Source organism: Hylobates moloch, unplaced genomic scaffold, assembly GCF_009828535.3.
Source record: "Hylobates moloch isolate HMO894 unplaced genomic scaffold, HMol_V3 SCAFFOLD_13, whole genome shotgun sequence".
In the NCBI taxonomy this organism is placed as follows: Eukaryota; Metazoa; Chordata; class Mammalia; order Primates; family Hylobatidae; genus Hylobates; species Hylobates moloch.
Window position 1 is genome coordinate 92418311 of NW_026652288.1, and position 17817 is coordinate 92436127.

Below are 17817 nucleotides of genomic sequence, written 5' to 3' on the forward strand. Positions count from 1 at the left end.
ATAGTGACCCAGAAAACCTGTGATGAGTAGCAGTTTGTGATCTTGCAGAAATTAAACTGTGATAACTAATGTTTCACAAGTTAGCTGCTTAGCGAGTGAAGGAGCCTAGGAGACATCAATTATTTGCAACTTCAGATGGTTCTGTTGATCTCTGTTTATTCTTGCATTCTCTTGAAGTGATAATTCTTTGTTACTTTTAGCTATAAAGTGATAAGTAGAGCTTTAGTATAAAAAGTTGAAAAGCCAATTAACTTGTAATGTAAAGCTTATTTATAGGAAATATTTAAATTTCAGCTACCTATGTGATTCAATTGAAAGCCTATATAAACATTTTTTATAATTCTAAATTTGGAATTTGAGATCTTAGACTATTTTCCACAAATATCCTTTGTAGTACACATCTAAATACTGATTATTTCCCATATAGATCTAATAAATTAAACATCTAATTTTTTGGGCTTCCTGGAATTTTGTTACAGTACTGATATTATGACAATTCATGTACCCCAGTCTGTGGAGACTAAAACTGGAGACCAAACAGAGCAAATTCCCAGGTTCTTTATAAAAGTACATTCAAGAATTCCAAAGAAACATTCGTTTTGAGTTCATTGAATTTAATCTTGATTGATTTTTTAAAAGTCTTAAAATTTTATTACAAGAGGAAACAATCATTTCTTTCATATCAAGTGAAAAAATAATTCCTTAAGAAAAAATTTTGCCTAACAGTTCAATTAAGTACAGTCATTTTTTACACAATTATTATTAAGCCTTCTAAATATTTAAGCTATATTTAAAAGATTCTTGTTTCTCATCATAAAATCCAAAGATAATTCTCTGTTTTATTATAACATTTCTGAAAGACATTTCTAAAATCTTAATGGAGATACCCTCAAAAAAATGAACCTCAGTGCATATTATTGTCTAATATAAAATTAAATATTTCTTTCATTAGTGTTCTTACTAGAGTCATTCAGATAAATGACTATATGAATGCAAGAAAATTGAAATTGTGTCATAAATAACCAATTCATTATGTCTTTCAGGTAATAAGACTAATAAAAATATCACCTGAGAAACCTATAACATTGGCTGTTGGTGATGGTGCTAATGACGTAAGCATGATACAAGAAGCCCATGTTGGCATAGGTAATTGACTTTTCCTGAAAAGTTTTTCCTAAACTTTTAAAGTTGGTGGTATTATTTGGTGGTTTTGAATTTTCTTTTTATAGATTAAAGTGTGATACCAAATTCGTGAATGAAAACTAATTGCAACATGGTAATTATATAGCACAGTGTGCCCCATCAGAAACTTGCTATAATTAGGCTGGGCGCGGTGGCTCATGCCTATAATCCCAGCACTTTGGGGGGCTGAGGCAGGCAGATCACGAGGTCAGGAGTTCGAGACCAACCTGACCAACATGGTGAAACCCTGTCTCTACTAAAAATACAAAAATTAGCCGGGTGTGGTGGCACGTGCCTGTAATCCCAGCTACTCAGGAGGCTGAGGCAGGAGAATCGCTTGAACCCGGGAGGCAGAGGTTGCAGTGAGCCAAGATCGCGCCACTGCACTCCAGCCTGGGCAACAGCGAGACTCCATCTCAAAAAAAAAAAAAAAAAGAAAAAGAAACTTGCTATAATTAAGCCCACTATTTAGTATATTTTCATTCCAAATTTTAGTTTCAGATTTTAAAGGAAATAAATACCACATTAGTGAATTTTATCTTTGCCAATTATTTTTCATAATAAAAGTAGTTTATTTTTACATGTCATTTTGTACCTTTTAAAGTACTTTCACATGTTATTTTATCCTTTTTAAATTCTAAATTTGTGATTTACATAGTTGCACTTATGGTTCTTGTTTTAGAATCTTACTGTTATTCAGTGGTATTTGTGCATCTAAAGATCCTACAGTGCATTTAAAAGATAATTATAAAGACGGGAAATTGTACCAAACCGCAATAAAAATATAAAATCTCAAGTAGTTTTCTCATTTTAATAAGCTTTATCCTTATTCTTTTCTATTTTTGCCTAAAACTTTTATTAGATTCAGACTGCTAATGTCATTTCATGATATTGAATTTATTAATCCTTTACTTTTTAGCCATATACTCTTATTGTATAAATACAGAGCAAAATGAAAAGTGTGGGCATGGGATCTTTTATGGAAGGATAAAATTTGAGAGTTAAGCTAATTCCTGTTCTGGAATAGTCTCTATAATGTGCTGGATGGGAAGTTATCAGGTCTGATATTTTCCGTGTGCCTCTCAGATCAACTCCTTCCTCTTTCAGATAATTAATTCTTCATTTTGAAGACTTAGTTCTCCTTCTAGTTTGTATACCGTTATTTTCCATAAATCTTCATAGCAATTTGATGATAACTTCCTATACCATACATTTAAGGCCATAAAAAAACTACAATATTTAAAACAGTTTGATTCTGTAATGATAACAGGCAGACCAGTGACTAGAATACATTCAAGCATCTGGAAATTTAGAATATAACAAAGGAGATATTTCAAATAAGTGGGAAAAGAAATTATTTAGTAAAAAAAAAAAAAAGGATAAAACTGGTTAATGATTTGAAAAAAAAGAGAAGTTGAGTCTCTTTCTATTACTTGTAACAAAACAAATTTAAGATGGATTAGGATTTAAATAACTTATAAAGACCCTAAAAAGTAATAGAAGAAAATTAATGAATAATTCTGTTATTTGAGGTATGAAAGAGTCTTTTGAGGACAACACCAAAGCAAGGAACTATAGTTAACTATAGGGAAAAGATCATGCAGAGTTTTGTAAAAACTCCCAAAACAAATTTTAAAAACAAAGGACAAACTAGTAAAGAATATTTGTAAAATAGATGACAAAGTTTTAATAATCCTAGTATACAAAGTATTAACAAATTAATAAGAATAAGAAAAACGTTCCAGTAGAAATAATGTGGAAGGTTGTGAGCAATCGATTGTCACAAAAGGAGAAATCTAAAAAGAATACTAAATGTATGAAAAAAATGTTTAGTCTCTCTAACATTCCAAGGAATGGAAGTTAAAATTGCCTATCCGATTGGCATCCATTATAAACATTGATAAACCTGGACTTGGTAAATGTATAGATTAACAAATGATCTTATACAATGTTAGTAGGAGCATAAGTTGGTATACCCTGCATTATTATTCCAAACAAAATTTTAAAGTATGCCTATTGACATTGCAATTATGAATGTAGTAATTTCTTCTATGAAAAAAAATCGAGCATGTTGATAAAGATATACGTTACAAGTATGCATTTGAAGCAGTGTCCATAATCTGTTAAGCAACAAAAGCAAGTTGTAAAACAATCCTTTTTTTTTTTTTTTTTTTTTTTTTTGATACAGAGCTTCACTCTTGTTTCCCAGGCTGGAGTGCAATGGCTCGATCTCGGCTCACGGCAACCTCTGTCTCCTGGGTTCAAGCAATTCTCCTGCCTCAGCCTCCCAAGTAGATGGGATTACAGGCACCCACCACCATGCCCAACTAATTTTTGTATTTTTAGTAGAGATGGGTTTTCACCATTTTGGCCAGGCTTGTCTCGAACTCCTGACCTCAGGTAATCCACCTGCCTTGGCCTCCCAAAGAGCTGGGAATACAGGCGTGGGCCACCACACCCAGCCTGAGCCACCGTGCCCGGCCTGAGCCACATTTTCATACGTGTTTTTGTATGTATGAAATACATACACACACAGACTTGAAATAAGCAGAAGGAAAATTTCTAAAAGAATGCAGACTAAAAACAGCGGTTTTCTCTAGGGATTATGAATACAGTTTTTTTTTTCATTGCTTATACATTTTGGAACACTTTCATCCTTTTGTGACAAAAGTTTTAGTTTTGAAAAATAATTTTTAAAAGTTGCTTCTAGATTGAAAATACAAACTTGGCAATGACTCTTCTTCTCTTTTGAAACCTTAAGGATTACTGTAACCATTAAAAAAGTATTCATATTTGTCAGAGGAAATGGTGCACTGATTTCAAATGATATTGTACATTTTAAAAATTTTATTTATTTTAAATTCATACTTTCGTTTTAAAAAACACACTTTGACTTATTCATGGAAGTGTTAAGCAAACTCAAATGACTCATTTTGCTAAACTCAAATGACTCAATTTGAATATTTTTTATATTCAGTGAAAATAGTGAAGTATTTTATAGCATTCTGTCCATCAGAAGTCTGTTACCCAGTACTTGTGCTTATTAATGTAATAATTGATATTCCTGCTAAATCCTTAACTTTCAATATTGTTTTTTATATTGTATTTTATCTTTTTGTATTCTAATTCTTTGGAAGTTGGTGTTATGTGTCTGATAAATATCGTAGCCTTATATTAATTACATATTTAAGTAGAACAACCTTTTGGACATCTGCTATCTGCTGTATATTAGGATTTAATGTTCCTAAGTGCATGTTCAACTATTATAAATAATTAAGATATTTGCAGATTTATCATGAAAATTACACATAGTTATCAGTGAACATGTCTTTTGTCCCTTTTATTATAGGAATCATGGGTAAAGAAGGAAGACAGGCTGCAAGAAACAGTGACTATGCAATAGCCAGATTTAAGTTCCTCTCCAAATTGCTTTTTGTTCATGGTCATTTTTACTATATTAGAATAGCTACCCTTGTACAGTATTTTTTTTATAAGGTGAGTTTCATGTATTTAGAATCAATTATTGATACAGTAATATGAAGTTTCAATTTAAGGAATGTTATAACCATATACATTTCTCTTTAAAATAGTTTCAATAAGTAAAAATAATAGTATTTTGTCATAAATCTATTCTATACTGACAGAAAGCAAATCAGTGGTTGCCTGGGCCCAAGGGTTCCATGCAAATTAGGACACAGTACATTTGATATCTTTAAAGTTATTTTGTCCTGAACCAGCAATAAGTTTTAACACCAATATAATGGTTTTAAGTAGAGTTCTTAGCCTTTTTATGCTGTGAATGACCCTTTAGTAGTCTAGTGAAATGTGTGAGCTCCTCAATATAGAGCTTTTGTATGCATAAAATAAAATGCATAGGGTTACAAAGAAACAAATCATGTTGAAATACTGTCCTGTCTTTGGGTTCTTTTGTACAAGGTGGGAGTCTGCAGAACCCACATTAAGAGCCCCTGTTACCAATACATTTAATAACCAGAGTGTACTATGTTGCATATATTTCTATAATTGATAACTACAATCCAGTGATAGAACACAAGTAGATTGCATATTGCTATAAGATGATGGCAGTTTTTTTCTGACTTATTTTTCTAGCTTTTACTTGTAATATGAATATATTGAGATGGAAAGAAGTTTCGATAGTTTGATTTATTGTGTGTTTTAAACATTTTTGTGTTGTAAAGATATCATAGCCCTAAAGTTTGAGTAAATCTTACTTATTGTACTATATATGAAAAGTATTGAGTAATAGTTTGAAGGTTGTAAATTCAAAATTACAGTGTTGCTTGGCAGTGAGAAGAGTCAGGGGTTTTTTCATTTGGATGTATGCACTGTTGCTTAGAATGTTTTTAGACATTTTTTGATAAAATAGGAATCCTGCATTCCTGTTATATATGGACAAGTGCTTATCCTTTACTTACCATACCAACTGAGATTGTTTTTGGACACTTTAATAGCCATTTTTTAAATTTTTTATTTTGTCTTTTAAACCTAAATATTTTAATTATTTTCCATTTAATCTTGTTTTTCAGAATGTGTGCTTTATCACACCCCAGTTTTTATATCAGTTCTACTGTTTGTTTTCTCAGCAAGTAAGTAAATAGAAACTTGTGTTTTGTGTTTTGTCCTTTTAGAGTAAGGTATGTATGTTCATATTTTGATAGATGTTTGAAGGGACTTTTTTCATTTTTCTTAGTCCTGCAGGGAACCAGACGAAACTTTTCTGTTTAGTATATTTAACCAGCATTACATTCATAATATTTATTTATTCTGGTTTTCAGTTTGAGGTGAGTGTTAATACCAAAATATAATTCTGGATGCTTTTAAAAATAGATTATAACCCTTAACAGCTTATGAGAGAATTTTGATAACTTATTTGTGATATTTTTGTAAAATCCAAATCAAGCCAGGCCAGATAACTTGGAGGTTCACCTCATTTTTATTTTTGATTCAAAATGTCTTAGATTTGGAAGGAGCAATAATTTAGTCCAGGGATGACATATAGGTTTTATCTCAGAAGCTACCTTTAAATAATTGATGGGGCACCTAGAGTATATTGAAAAGGTTTCTAAAGCTGCAGGCTCAGAGGGAAAATGTAATTTGCTAGCAATAATTGTAATGGGCACAGGGCGGGTCTTTGTTTGCATGCATGTCACATATTTACCAGTCCTGATCTACTTTGTTTTAATTTCTAGAAAAGAAAAATGAAATCCACAGAAATTAAGTAACTTGCCTTGCTAACTTAATGACTAAACTATGACTTTGACCTACTGCTTCTGACTAATGTGGCAGGCACCCTTTTCACATACCATACTATACATCTCAAATTTATCAAGACACTAGTTCTAATTTATTGAAAAAACAAGAGCTTAATCATCTTAAGTTTTTCATGAGTTTTTCCTATTCTTAATTGCTGTTTTATCCTGTTTACAGCCTGTAACTCTAAATTCCAAATATTTGGTTGGGCATTGATTACCAGTAAAAGTTTGTTTACCTAAATGAACTAAAGAATATGCTAAGACAATATGACAAGGAAAACTGACCTATTTTGATTAGGTTTTCTGGAGAGTTTATAGTGTAATTTGGGAGGCATTATTAATAACAATAAAAACAACATGTAAAGCATAGGCAAAGTGCTAAGTGATTAGTACCAACAGTGTGGTACCTGTGACTGTTTAGAAGAGCAAGATATCGTTAAGGACTTAAGCCATCGTGCAGAGTTTCATGGAAGAAGATAGTCTTGTTCAGTGCCTTAAAGGAAGTGTAGTGTGTAGACAGGGAGACAAAGCCATGAAAGATAAACTGTATGTGTTGCATGTGGAAGGAGTAGTAAGATGCCTGGAATACATGGAGGATAATTACGTAAAATTACTTCACAGTGATCAAATTGTGGAGAATCTTGAAATGTTCATCTAACTCACGATAATTCCAGAAGCACCTGACATAGCAAAATATTCCAGTTCTCATAAAGAATATCAACCTAGGAACATTATATGTTTATGTCAATATTAAAAACGTTAGAATTATTTAATTGGAGTTACTAAAATGGATTTTAGTATAAATTTTTAAAACTTTAATTTTGTTTTTAATATGCATAGTTGTGATATGCATAATAGTAATGCATAATTCAGAATCTCAACATTCATACCAATTTCTCTTTCTAGACATTGTATGACAGCGTGTACCTGACTTTATACAATATTTGTTTTACTTCCCTACCTATTCTGATATATAGTCTTTTGGAACAGCATGTAGACCCTCATGTATTACAAAATAAGCCCACCCTCTATCGGTAAGTATCTTCTGGTATTAAATGGCCTTATCAGTTTTTTTAAGTAAAAAATAAGCAGATTTATTTATGTCTTGGTGATTAATGCTTTACTAAGGAAAGTTCTTTAGTTGTCCTATGATTTACAGTTGTTGAATATCAGAGAAAAAAGGTTTCTTTCAAAGAGAAAATTTGAATAATTTTTCCAGTGTTTTTTTAAGAATGAGCACTTTCATCCTGGGAATGCACTGGGCAGTTGTGTAATTTGCACTTACTGTCGCAAACCAGTAATATTCTATTTCGTGTGCACAAAAGAAGTTATTCATAATTGGTAGTCTCTAGAATTCCTAAAATTTTTTTCTACTTCAGCGAAATTTATGAGTAATATAATTAGTGCAAAATCCAGAGGTGAGGACATTAATTCCCACCCCAGATTCTCTGCTTTATTCCTGCTTCCCCAGAACCAAGTAATCACAGAGATGTGATTGGGACCTGTTCCTCAGGACCAGCTATGGTATTCACCATAAGCTCTTACAGAGATAGCTATGGAAGTACCACTTATAGAGTCATCCCATTATCTAAATTTGGATTAATTTACTTCGATTCCTCAGGCTATCTAGAACAGGGCTTGACCTAAGATTGGCATAGATTGTTCTTCCCATAATAGCTATTATTAGAAGGGAAGTTAGGAGCATCAGTGCTGAACCTAACTCAGATAACCTCACTAAAAAGAGACCATTATGGCAGAGTGACTGAATGTTAACGGAAGAATATAATAACAGATAAATCAACTTTTCAAAATTAAAGTAAAGTATTATGCCTATGTCATATTTCTTTTTTTCTTTTTTGAGACAGGATCTTGCTCTGTCACCCAGGCTGGAGTGCAGTAGCAAGATCGTAGCTCACTGCAGCCTCAATCTCCCAGGTTCAAGCAATCTTCCCGTCTTAACCTCTGGAGTAACTGGGTTTACAGGCACACACCACCATGCCTCACTAATTTTTTAAACTTTTTATTTATTTATTTATTTTAGTAGAGACAAGGTTTTGCCATGTTGCCCAGGCTGGCTTCAAACTCCTAGTCTCAGGTGATCCTCCTGCGTTGGCCTCCCAAAGTGTTGGGATTACAGGCATGAGCCACCATGCCCAGCCTATCATATTTGGTTTTTTTTTTTTTTCCTTTTGAGACAGAGTCTCACTCTGTTGTTAGGCTGAGTGCAGTGGCGTGATCTCGGCTCACTGCAACCTCTGCCTCCCAGGTTAAAGTGAGTCTCCTGCCTCAGCCTCCCAAGTAGCTGAGACTACAGGCGCATGCCACCACGCCCAACTAATTTTTGTATTTTAGGTAGAGACAGGATTTCACCATGTTGGCCAGGATGGTCTTCATCTCTTAACCTCGTGATCTGCCCACCTTGGCCTCCCAAAGTGCTGGGATTACAGGCGTGAGCCATCGCGCCCAGTCTTATTTCTTTATCAAATGAAGAAATGTATTTGAATGTATTATGTGAACTATAAGCTATTAAACAGATGTATGATATTATAAGCAGTGGTTTATAAATTTGGATTTATTTATTCTTTGTGCTAATATTTTCAAGCAATTTTAATTTAAAAATCTATCTTGTTTTTTAATTATCAAATTATAATAATTGTTTAGTGGGCAAATAATAAATGATCCCTGATATGTTTCTTTTTCTCTTTAACAGAGACATTAGTAAAAACTGCCTCTTAAGTATTAAAACATTTCTTTATTGGACCATCCTGGGTTTCAGTCATGCCTTTATTTTCTTTTTTGGATCCTATTTACTAATAGGGAAAGATACATCTCTGCTTGGAAATGGCCAGGTAAAGTATATAGTTTTTTTAAAGAATGCTTGTTAATATTTTATGGGTTTTTTATAGCTTTTGTCATAAAGTAAAATTTAAATTATAGAACTTCAATTATTAAAATGCAAATATGAAAAGGTTTAAAATTTTTTGGTTAAATAATAAAGTTTCATACAAATGAAAATTGACAGGCAAATACAGTGTAATCTCAAAATGAAACTCAAGTTACTAGACAATCTTGCTATTCAAAAATTAGCTCACATGGGGGATACGTTATTGCCCCTGCATGCTGTTCACCTTAGTATTGTGTTTTATTGATAGCTGCCATTTATTTGGTACTTTTGTGCTTAGTACTTTATATGCCCCATCTCCATTAGTCCTCCCAATAATCCTATTAGAGAGGTATTATTACTCCCATTTTTCAGATGACAAATGAGGACTTAGTGTTTGTTTGCTTTTAATTGCATTGTTGTTTGCCTAGGAAATGCTACCATATTCTTCATTGCACACTCACAATTCTAAATAGATGTCATAACTTACTGTTTAATTTGGCCACTTTTCTGAAGTATGAAATTAGGAAAGAGTGCATTTTAAACAGTACACTGTTACACTGTGTTCTGATTGGAGTGCTCATGTTGAGAGACTCTTGGCAGAGCTAAACCTCTTTCAAGGCTTAACTAAATGGGTTAGGAAGGAAAGAAATGACAGCAGTGGTAGGGACTCTGATGGACTGGAAATGGTTGTCACTCTTAGTTTCCCTTTTCCATTCCATCACTTAAGTATTGCAAAATATGTTTGGAGATACAGACATACAAAATTTGCAATTGGAAGAATATAAAGTTTTATCTGCTCAACAGATCTTTATTGAAGACCAGCTATTCCCAAGTACTATACTAGGCTCTGGTAAGTAACTTGGTCATGGAGCTTAGAATCTTGAAAAGGATACAGAAAATGAGCAAGTAAACTAATAACAAAATACACCAGTGTAATAAAGGAAATGGGTTTCAAGTGTAGAGGCCTTAACCTTGCAAAATCCATTTATCTTGTAGAGTAGGGACATAAATATAATTGCCACTTCACTTTTGAGGACATATTTAGACTGATGTGGATGAAAATATGAATCTTGTAGCATAAAGGTTACAGCACTTCCCAAATAATAACTACCCTTTGTTGAGTTTCTTTCTCTATGCCTGGTACATTACATGTATTTGCTCATTAAATCATAACTCTGTAAGAGAAAAATATCATTATTAATTTTTGCATGTTAGAAAATTAACCTCAGAGAGGTTAAGAAACTTGCCTAAGTTCACACAGTAAGCAAATTACAATAATAGAATTCAGACTCCAATCTATCTGACTTTAAAACCTACATGCCTTTAGGAGATATACCTAATGTAAATGACAAGTTAATGGGTGCAGCACACCAACATGGCACATGTATACATATGTAACAAACCTCCACATTGTGCACGTGTACCCTAGAACATAAAGTATAATAAAAAAAAAAAAAACCTACATGCTTAGTCATGATTCTCAGTTCTTTTGAGAAACAGCTGTTAGCCTGGTGCCCTTCTGCACAGTCTTACCATCAGTGCAAGTGCCACCAAATATATAGACATATGAGTGAGTATGCTCACTTCCACCTGAAATAGTGGGATGAAAACCGGACAGAATTAAGAGGGGAGGAGACTTAAGAAGAAGGAAATTTGGATCTTCATCATTGGATGAAAAGGACGTTAAAGATATCTCGTATTGCTAGTCACTACTTTCTTTTATTTTTAAAAGTAGTATGTGCCCATTGTGATAAGTTTGAAGTTAGTAGGAAAAAGTTTAAAGAAAATAAATCACATGGTGGCCCTCTGCCCAGATATTATTACTTTTATTATCTTTACATACTTGTTTCAATTCTTCTTTTTGTTATTTTCATTAACCTCATAATTTGTGTCCCCTTATTTCTTAACATTGTAGCCTAAGTGATTTTGTATGTTATTAAAAATGCTTCAAGAACATTTTTTCATGATTACATAATACTCTATTACATTGTCATAATGTAAGTATTCCCTTAATTTGAGGATTTGTTTCTAATTTTTAGTAATTTTAAAATAAAATCTTGAACATTCTTTATACGAAAGATAAAACCTTGAAGGATAAATTGTTATTGGCCATTAGTATAAAAGCTTTTTTCTCTTTACTGTCTATTGAAATTAATCTGCCACTCCCTACCTCCAATACTAGGTATAGTAGCAAAGCAGCTCATGTTAGAATCAGAATTGGATTCATATCCTGGCATCTGTAGTCATCGTTTGAGTGATTTGGGATGAGATAACCTCTCTCAGACTCAGTTTTCTCACCTGTAAAAAGACACATACTCCTCACCTTGTATGTTTGCTGTGAGGATTAAATGACGTATTATTTGTGGAGCATTAAGCATAGTGGCTAGCATATAGAAGTATTCACTACGTCTTAGCAGTGTTCATTGTTATTTTTACTATTAAGTCATTATATTGGAAGATCCTGTCCTAGTGAATCCCACCCGGTCTAATTCTCCCAGAAACTCTCTCTCAACTGTGAAAATCACCTTGCTGGCTCTCAGAACGTGCCATGCTAATCTCTAATTCTAAGACATTGCTTATGTTCCCTCTGTAGAAGGCTCATGCTTCCCTCTCTAGAATGCTCATGCTTCCCTTTCCCCAAGATTTTCTCACTGCCACCTGTTCTTCACAGTTGAGCCCACAGACCCCTTTCCGTTTGGTCCATCTCCCTCTTATGTGTCCCTGTGCTAAAAATCCTTTTAGACATCTATCAAGGCCGTGTCTCATTGCTTAGCACTGAGTATGTTGAATGCTTCCTGTTTTCTAAATATTGTTATTGCACGCCCAAGTTATCAGTAAACAATTGAGGGCCTAGAGCAGAAAAAGTTACCAGAGGGAAGTGCTGAGAGGAGTGGCTGGAGGCAAAGATGAAGTCATCACAAACCAAGTGATCCTGGGAGAGGAGCAGGAGGAAGAGTTGCAATAGTTTGGGTTTAAGGGTAGAACAATTCAGGGAAAGTTAAGACTTTATCCCATTTTTTTTTTTTTTTTTTTGTATTAGGGTCTAGCAATTTTATGTTAATTAATTTTCAACAAATACTTTTGAAGTATTCACTACTTCTTAATTTCAGTTTAGCTTAGGAAAGAACTAGTCATTCTTCATGTATTTCTCTCAAATCTTTTTAACAGGCCTTTCTTTCTCTTAGTAAAGTGTAAGTCTTGATCAATTTACTCTAAGATTTGGAAAGACTGGAAGAATGTGTATGACATGCCTGAGTTCCTGTCATGTGTGTCTCTAAAACTGCTTTTTCATGGGCACATCTTTACCTTCAGAGCACTATGAAAAAGATATTCCTTTACTATTACTCCTTAATGAGTTGCCAGAGAACAAAAGTAGTGTTAATAAGAAGGCTGAACTAGTGACTAATTTTTAACTTTGTTTTTTTTTTTCCTAAATAGTAGAAGAGTTAAACTCTCACGTAAAATTTGCCTAGCCCTTATCCAGTCTTAAAGTAGTCACAGTATTTGAATATAAGTATTAGTTAAAAAGTAGGGCTTGTCTTAACAATACAATAATATTGTCTTACCATGGACATTTGTCAAGAAGTCATAGATCAGTAATTCATTGAATATATTATTTGAGTAATCTTTTCATTTTATTTTTTAAAGTTAAAAATAAGCTTAAGACTTTGTTTTCTTGTTTAGTTTTTTATTATTTACTTATTTTTTTTACATGAATAGGTTCTTTAGTGGTGATTTCTGAGATTTTGGTGCACCCAAGCAGTGTACATTGTACCCAATGTGTAGTCTTTTATTCCTCACCCCTTCCCACCCTTTTCCCCGAGCCCCGAAAGTTCATTGTCTCATTCATATGCCTTTGCGTCCCCATAGCTTAGCTTCCACTTATGAGTGAGAACATAAGATGTTTGGTTTTCTGTTCCTGAGTTACTTCACTTATAATAATGGTCTCCAATTCCATCCAGGTTCCTGCGAATGCCGTGATTTCATTCCTTTTTATGGCTGAGTTGTATTCCATGGTATATGTGTATACCACATTTTCTTTATCCACTCATTAATCGATGGCCATTTGGGCTGGTTCCCTATTTTTGCAATTGCAAATTGTGCTGCTATAAACATGGGTGTGCAAGTATCTTTTTTGTATAATGACTTCTTTTCCTGTGGGTAGATACCCAGTAGTGGGATTGCTGGATCAAATGGTAGATCTACTTTCAGTTCTTTAAGGAATCTCCACACTGTTTTCCATAGTGGTTATACTAGTATATATTCCCACCAACAGTGTAAAAGTGTTCCCTTTTCACCACATCCATGCCAGCATCTATTTTTTTTATGTTTTTATTATGACCATTCTTGTAGGAGTAAGGTGGTATCACATTGTGGTTTTGATTTGGATTTCCCAGGTAGTGATGTTGAGTATTTTCTCATGTTCATTGGTCATTTGTATATCTTTTTTTGAGAATTGTCTATTCATATCCTTAGGCCACTTTTTGATGAGATTATCTTTTTCTTGCTGAACCGTTTGAGTTGTTTGTAGATTCTGGATATTAGTCCTTTTGTCAGAAGTATAGATTTGCGAAGACTTTCTCCCACTCTCTGCTTGTCTGTCTACTCTGCTGATTATTTCTTTTGCAGTGCAGAAGCTTTTTGGTTAATTAAATCCCATCTATTTATCTTTGTTTTTGTGAGCTTAAGACTTTAAATTATTTCTGTAATCTGCCTCAGCCTCCCCAGTAGCTGGGATTACAGGCATGGGCCACCACACCAGGCTAATTTTGTATTTTTAGTAGAGACAGGGTTTCTCCATGTTGGTAAGGCTGGTCACAAACTGCCAACCTCAGGTGATCCACCCGCCTCAGCCTCCCAAACTGCTGGAATTACAGGTGTGAGCCACCACACCCAGCCTGTAAACTCATCTTCAGCCAGACCTCCAAAATGCCTTTGCCACCCACATTATCACCTACCAGCTCAAGGGCAAGTCAGAATGGAAAGAGACAGCAGTCTTAACCAGTTGATTACAGTTGAAATACATTACTTCCTATAATTTTACCCACAAAAAGCTATGTGAATGCTTTTGTGTAGCTTCTTCTAGGGCCTTGAATGGGGCCTATGCAAGAGGAAGCCCTAAATCCTTCTCTAAGGAAAATACCATGTAGCATGCCCCAGTCTAGGCATGTTACTAGACCAGATACTGAAGGATAGACATGTCCTTACCACTTCCAGGCCCAGGTGCCCGGTTGCATCAAAGTATCTCTCCCAGCTGGGCACAGTGGCTCATACCTATAGTCCTAGTATGTCAGGAGGCCAAAGACCGTCTGTATAAAAAATACCAAAAAAAAAATTAGCTGAGTGTGGTGGCATATGCCTCTAGTCCCAGCTACTTGGGAGGATTGCTTGAGCCCAGGAGGTGGAGAGGTGGAGATTGCAGTGAGCCGAGATCATGCCAGTGCACTCCAGCCTGGGTGACAGATGGAGACCCTGACTCAAAAAAAAAAAAAAAAAAGAAAAGTATCTGTGTCCATACCTGTGAAAGAGGAGAATGGCACTCCTCCTGAGAGAGCTAAGTTGAGACCCACTGATCATCGGTATTTCTGGGTCATTTCTAGAGATGATAAAAGCAGACAGATGAGCACAGGTCAATATGACTTTTGATTCTCCTCTTGACAAATACATTCCTCAAATGCTCTCAAATAAAGGAATATTAATTGATGTTTCATTGTTGATAATCATAACTATTATTTACTGCTTGCCTGTTATATACCAGGTACCCCATTCTTTTTGTATACCCCAATTCTTATAGAAAACTGAGATTTACCCTCATTTTACAAATGAAGAAAGTGAGATATAGAGAGGTTAAGTAATTTGTTAAGTAAACGATAATTGTTAGAAATCTGTAATAAAAAACAGCCTTTTTATTAATTTTTTTGAACCAGTGTTAAGATAATGATTGTTAGGTTTTGAAGGGAAGGCGAAAGTTAAAGAAAGACACACACACACAAAGAGGGCGGCCCAACAGCATGCAGGCTTTTTGTCTAGCATAAAACCTACAGAAGTCAGGGACCAGCCTAATGCCAGAGCCCATTGGCTGCTTACAGGCTGGGGTACTTACAGGTATGGGTGGGAGGGGTTTGGGCAGTATGGCTCGCTGCCCGGCAGGATACTGATAAGATGTTCCCATGATGAGGCGGTTCTGACCCTTGTTCTGGCAGCATGTCTTCGTGGTGTTCTTGGACCTTTATCCAGCAAGATACGATAGGGATCTTTCTTCAGTGGTCAGGTGGTTAGGCAGGATGTTTCTCATGTCCCGAACCCCCATGAAATGTTGCACTTTGACCAAGGTCTGCAAAATAGCAGGGAGCTTACAAAACAGTGCAGTTTGGACTAACCAATGATTACTTTGTAAACTAAATTATTAAACTTCTGGTTGTATTCTTATTTGTACAGATAAAATCCTGAAACTTTTGGGGTTCTGCGTGATTAATACCTTAGTAAGTTTTGGCCCTAAAGCCCAGGGGAATACTTTCTGACTGGCAATAACTGCGTTTTTACATGGAACCCTTTGAGGATTAATTCCATGATCCATTATCCTTCCTTTCAGATACAGGTTTTAAGTGTAAATTTCTTTTCTCCTGCTCTGCTGTACTGTATCCAAAAATACGTGGCATGTGCTCTGCTGTAACGTCTCGTTGGAAAGGTTTCTGAAAATACTTGTGATTGAAAAGGATTTTGTTACCATTTTTACTGTACAACAGCAATAAAGCAGTCCTTAATGACTACATTATTCTAACTAAAAATAGTCTGTGCCAGAGCATTCTAAACCCATCTTTGGGTTTCCAGTCTGATAATGATATCTAAAAGATCATTGTCTGTAATAATAACACATGTAAATAATGCTTTATGCTGTTTCTTCTCATACTCTTAAATTTATGGGTATAGTCACCAGTTTCAAATGTACTTGACTTAAATAATTCAAGGGATTTTTAGTAGAGAATTAAATGACTTTTTACCTGACATTTTATTTAACATTATGTTAACGCATAATGTAATAGTGTATTCTTTCTGTTTAGATGTTTGGAAACTGGACATTTGGCACTTTGGTCTTCACAGTCATGGTTATTACAGTCACAGTAAAGGTATGGTACTGAAATTGGAAATGTGGACACATTTTGCAACTGTTTACATAATTAGTTAACTTTGTTTTTTTCTTTAGCCATAGATACTTTCCCTTTTTCCATTTTCAATAACGATTAATTTCACTGGTTACTCTTTTAATAATTAAATTTTTGTCAAAAAATTATTTTTAAAGTTTATTATTTGGGGAACCCTCAGCTGATTTTTATGATCACATTTTTAAAAATCTCTAAAAATTTTGCTTCTCTGTGTATAGTGCAAGACAGCGTAATTTGTTTTAGGCCATGGAGTTGAAAATAGAGTAATCACGTGAAATTTGAATGCTGTTTCCTCAAAGAAGAAAAACATTATAAACTTGAAATTATTTCATTTTATACTAGGACCTTTTCATTCATATTTATCTCTGAGGGATTCTGAGGGATTATATCTGTCTTCTGAGGGACTTTTAGATACTTACGTTTATTCTTGAGTTTTATCTGAAAGGTTAAGGTAAAGCTTTATTTGTTTACATTTCTAAGAATATAAAAACTTTTTTTTAGATGGCTCTGGAAACTCATTTTTGGACTTGGATCAACCATCTCGTTACCTGGGGATCTATTATATTTTATTTTGTATTTTCCTTGTTTTATGGAGGGATTCTCTGGTGAGTGAATATATTGTATTTTAATTGGATTGCTTCAACTCTAATAAACATTTATTGTGATAGGTTACATTATGAACATATTCTGCTCATAACAGATTTCAGACTCCTGGTAAGTTTACTTCTTCAGTTGATCTTACTGATATGGAGAGGAAAAAACTAACATTTATTGAATATCTACAATTTTTCTACATTTTTTATGTAAGATATTGTATTGATTCATCACAATAATGATCCCTGTTTTTTTCTGTGTAGAAACTGAGCCTCAGGGTCACAAAGACAAAAAAGTACCAAAGCCAAGATTTAAACCCCAATTGTCTTATTTCACAATTTTCTTTACACTAGTTATATTATGTATTAATGTATTATGTATTAATATATACAATAAAGTAAGTCACATAGAACCATTAAATATTAATCATTAACTTTTCTCACGAAAGTAAGTAGTATGCATCATCTTCATTGATAGAATCAGATATTCAACTGGCTACTCTGATAGATTAAAAATTAATGTTTCTCTTAAGATTCTTTGGTAAGTGATGGACAACTGAAGGCTCTCTTTTGGAGAATTTATATTACATTTGCCTGCTATGTCTTTGATCCATTTATCAGACAAAAAAAAGCTTCTGAAGGTAGGCCAAAAAAATTTGGATTAGCTGAATATTAACTTCTATTTAGGATCATAAAAGGATACTCATGAATATTTCTATATT

General features: G+C 34.0%; 1 protein-coding gene across 9 annotated transcripts in view; it reads left to right on the forward strand.

The window, feature by feature from the left end:
* ATP11B (ATPase phospholipid transporting 11B (putative)) overlaps positions 1-17817 on the forward strand; it is a 130714-nt gene that overhangs the window by 88751 nt on the left and 24146 nt on the right. For all 9 annotated transcript variants that reach the window (XR_009209508.1, XM_058427028.1, XM_058427029.1 and 6 more), the window contains 7 exons: positions 1044-1146; positions 4532-4677; positions 5730-5789; positions 7362-7489; positions 9166-9304; positions 16401-16466; positions 17004-17107. Coding sequence is in view for 8 of the 9 variants with exons in the window: in XM_058427028.1 (XP_058283011.1) it covers positions 1044-1146; positions 4532-4677; positions 5730-5789; positions 7362-7489; positions 9166-9304; positions 16401-16466; positions 17004-17107 (746 nt within the window). In the remaining variant the exon portion in view is untranslated. The remainder of the gene's footprint in view (positions 1-1043; positions 1147-4531; positions 4678-5729; positions 5790-7361; positions 7490-9165; positions 9305-16400; positions 16467-17003; positions 17108-17817) is intronic.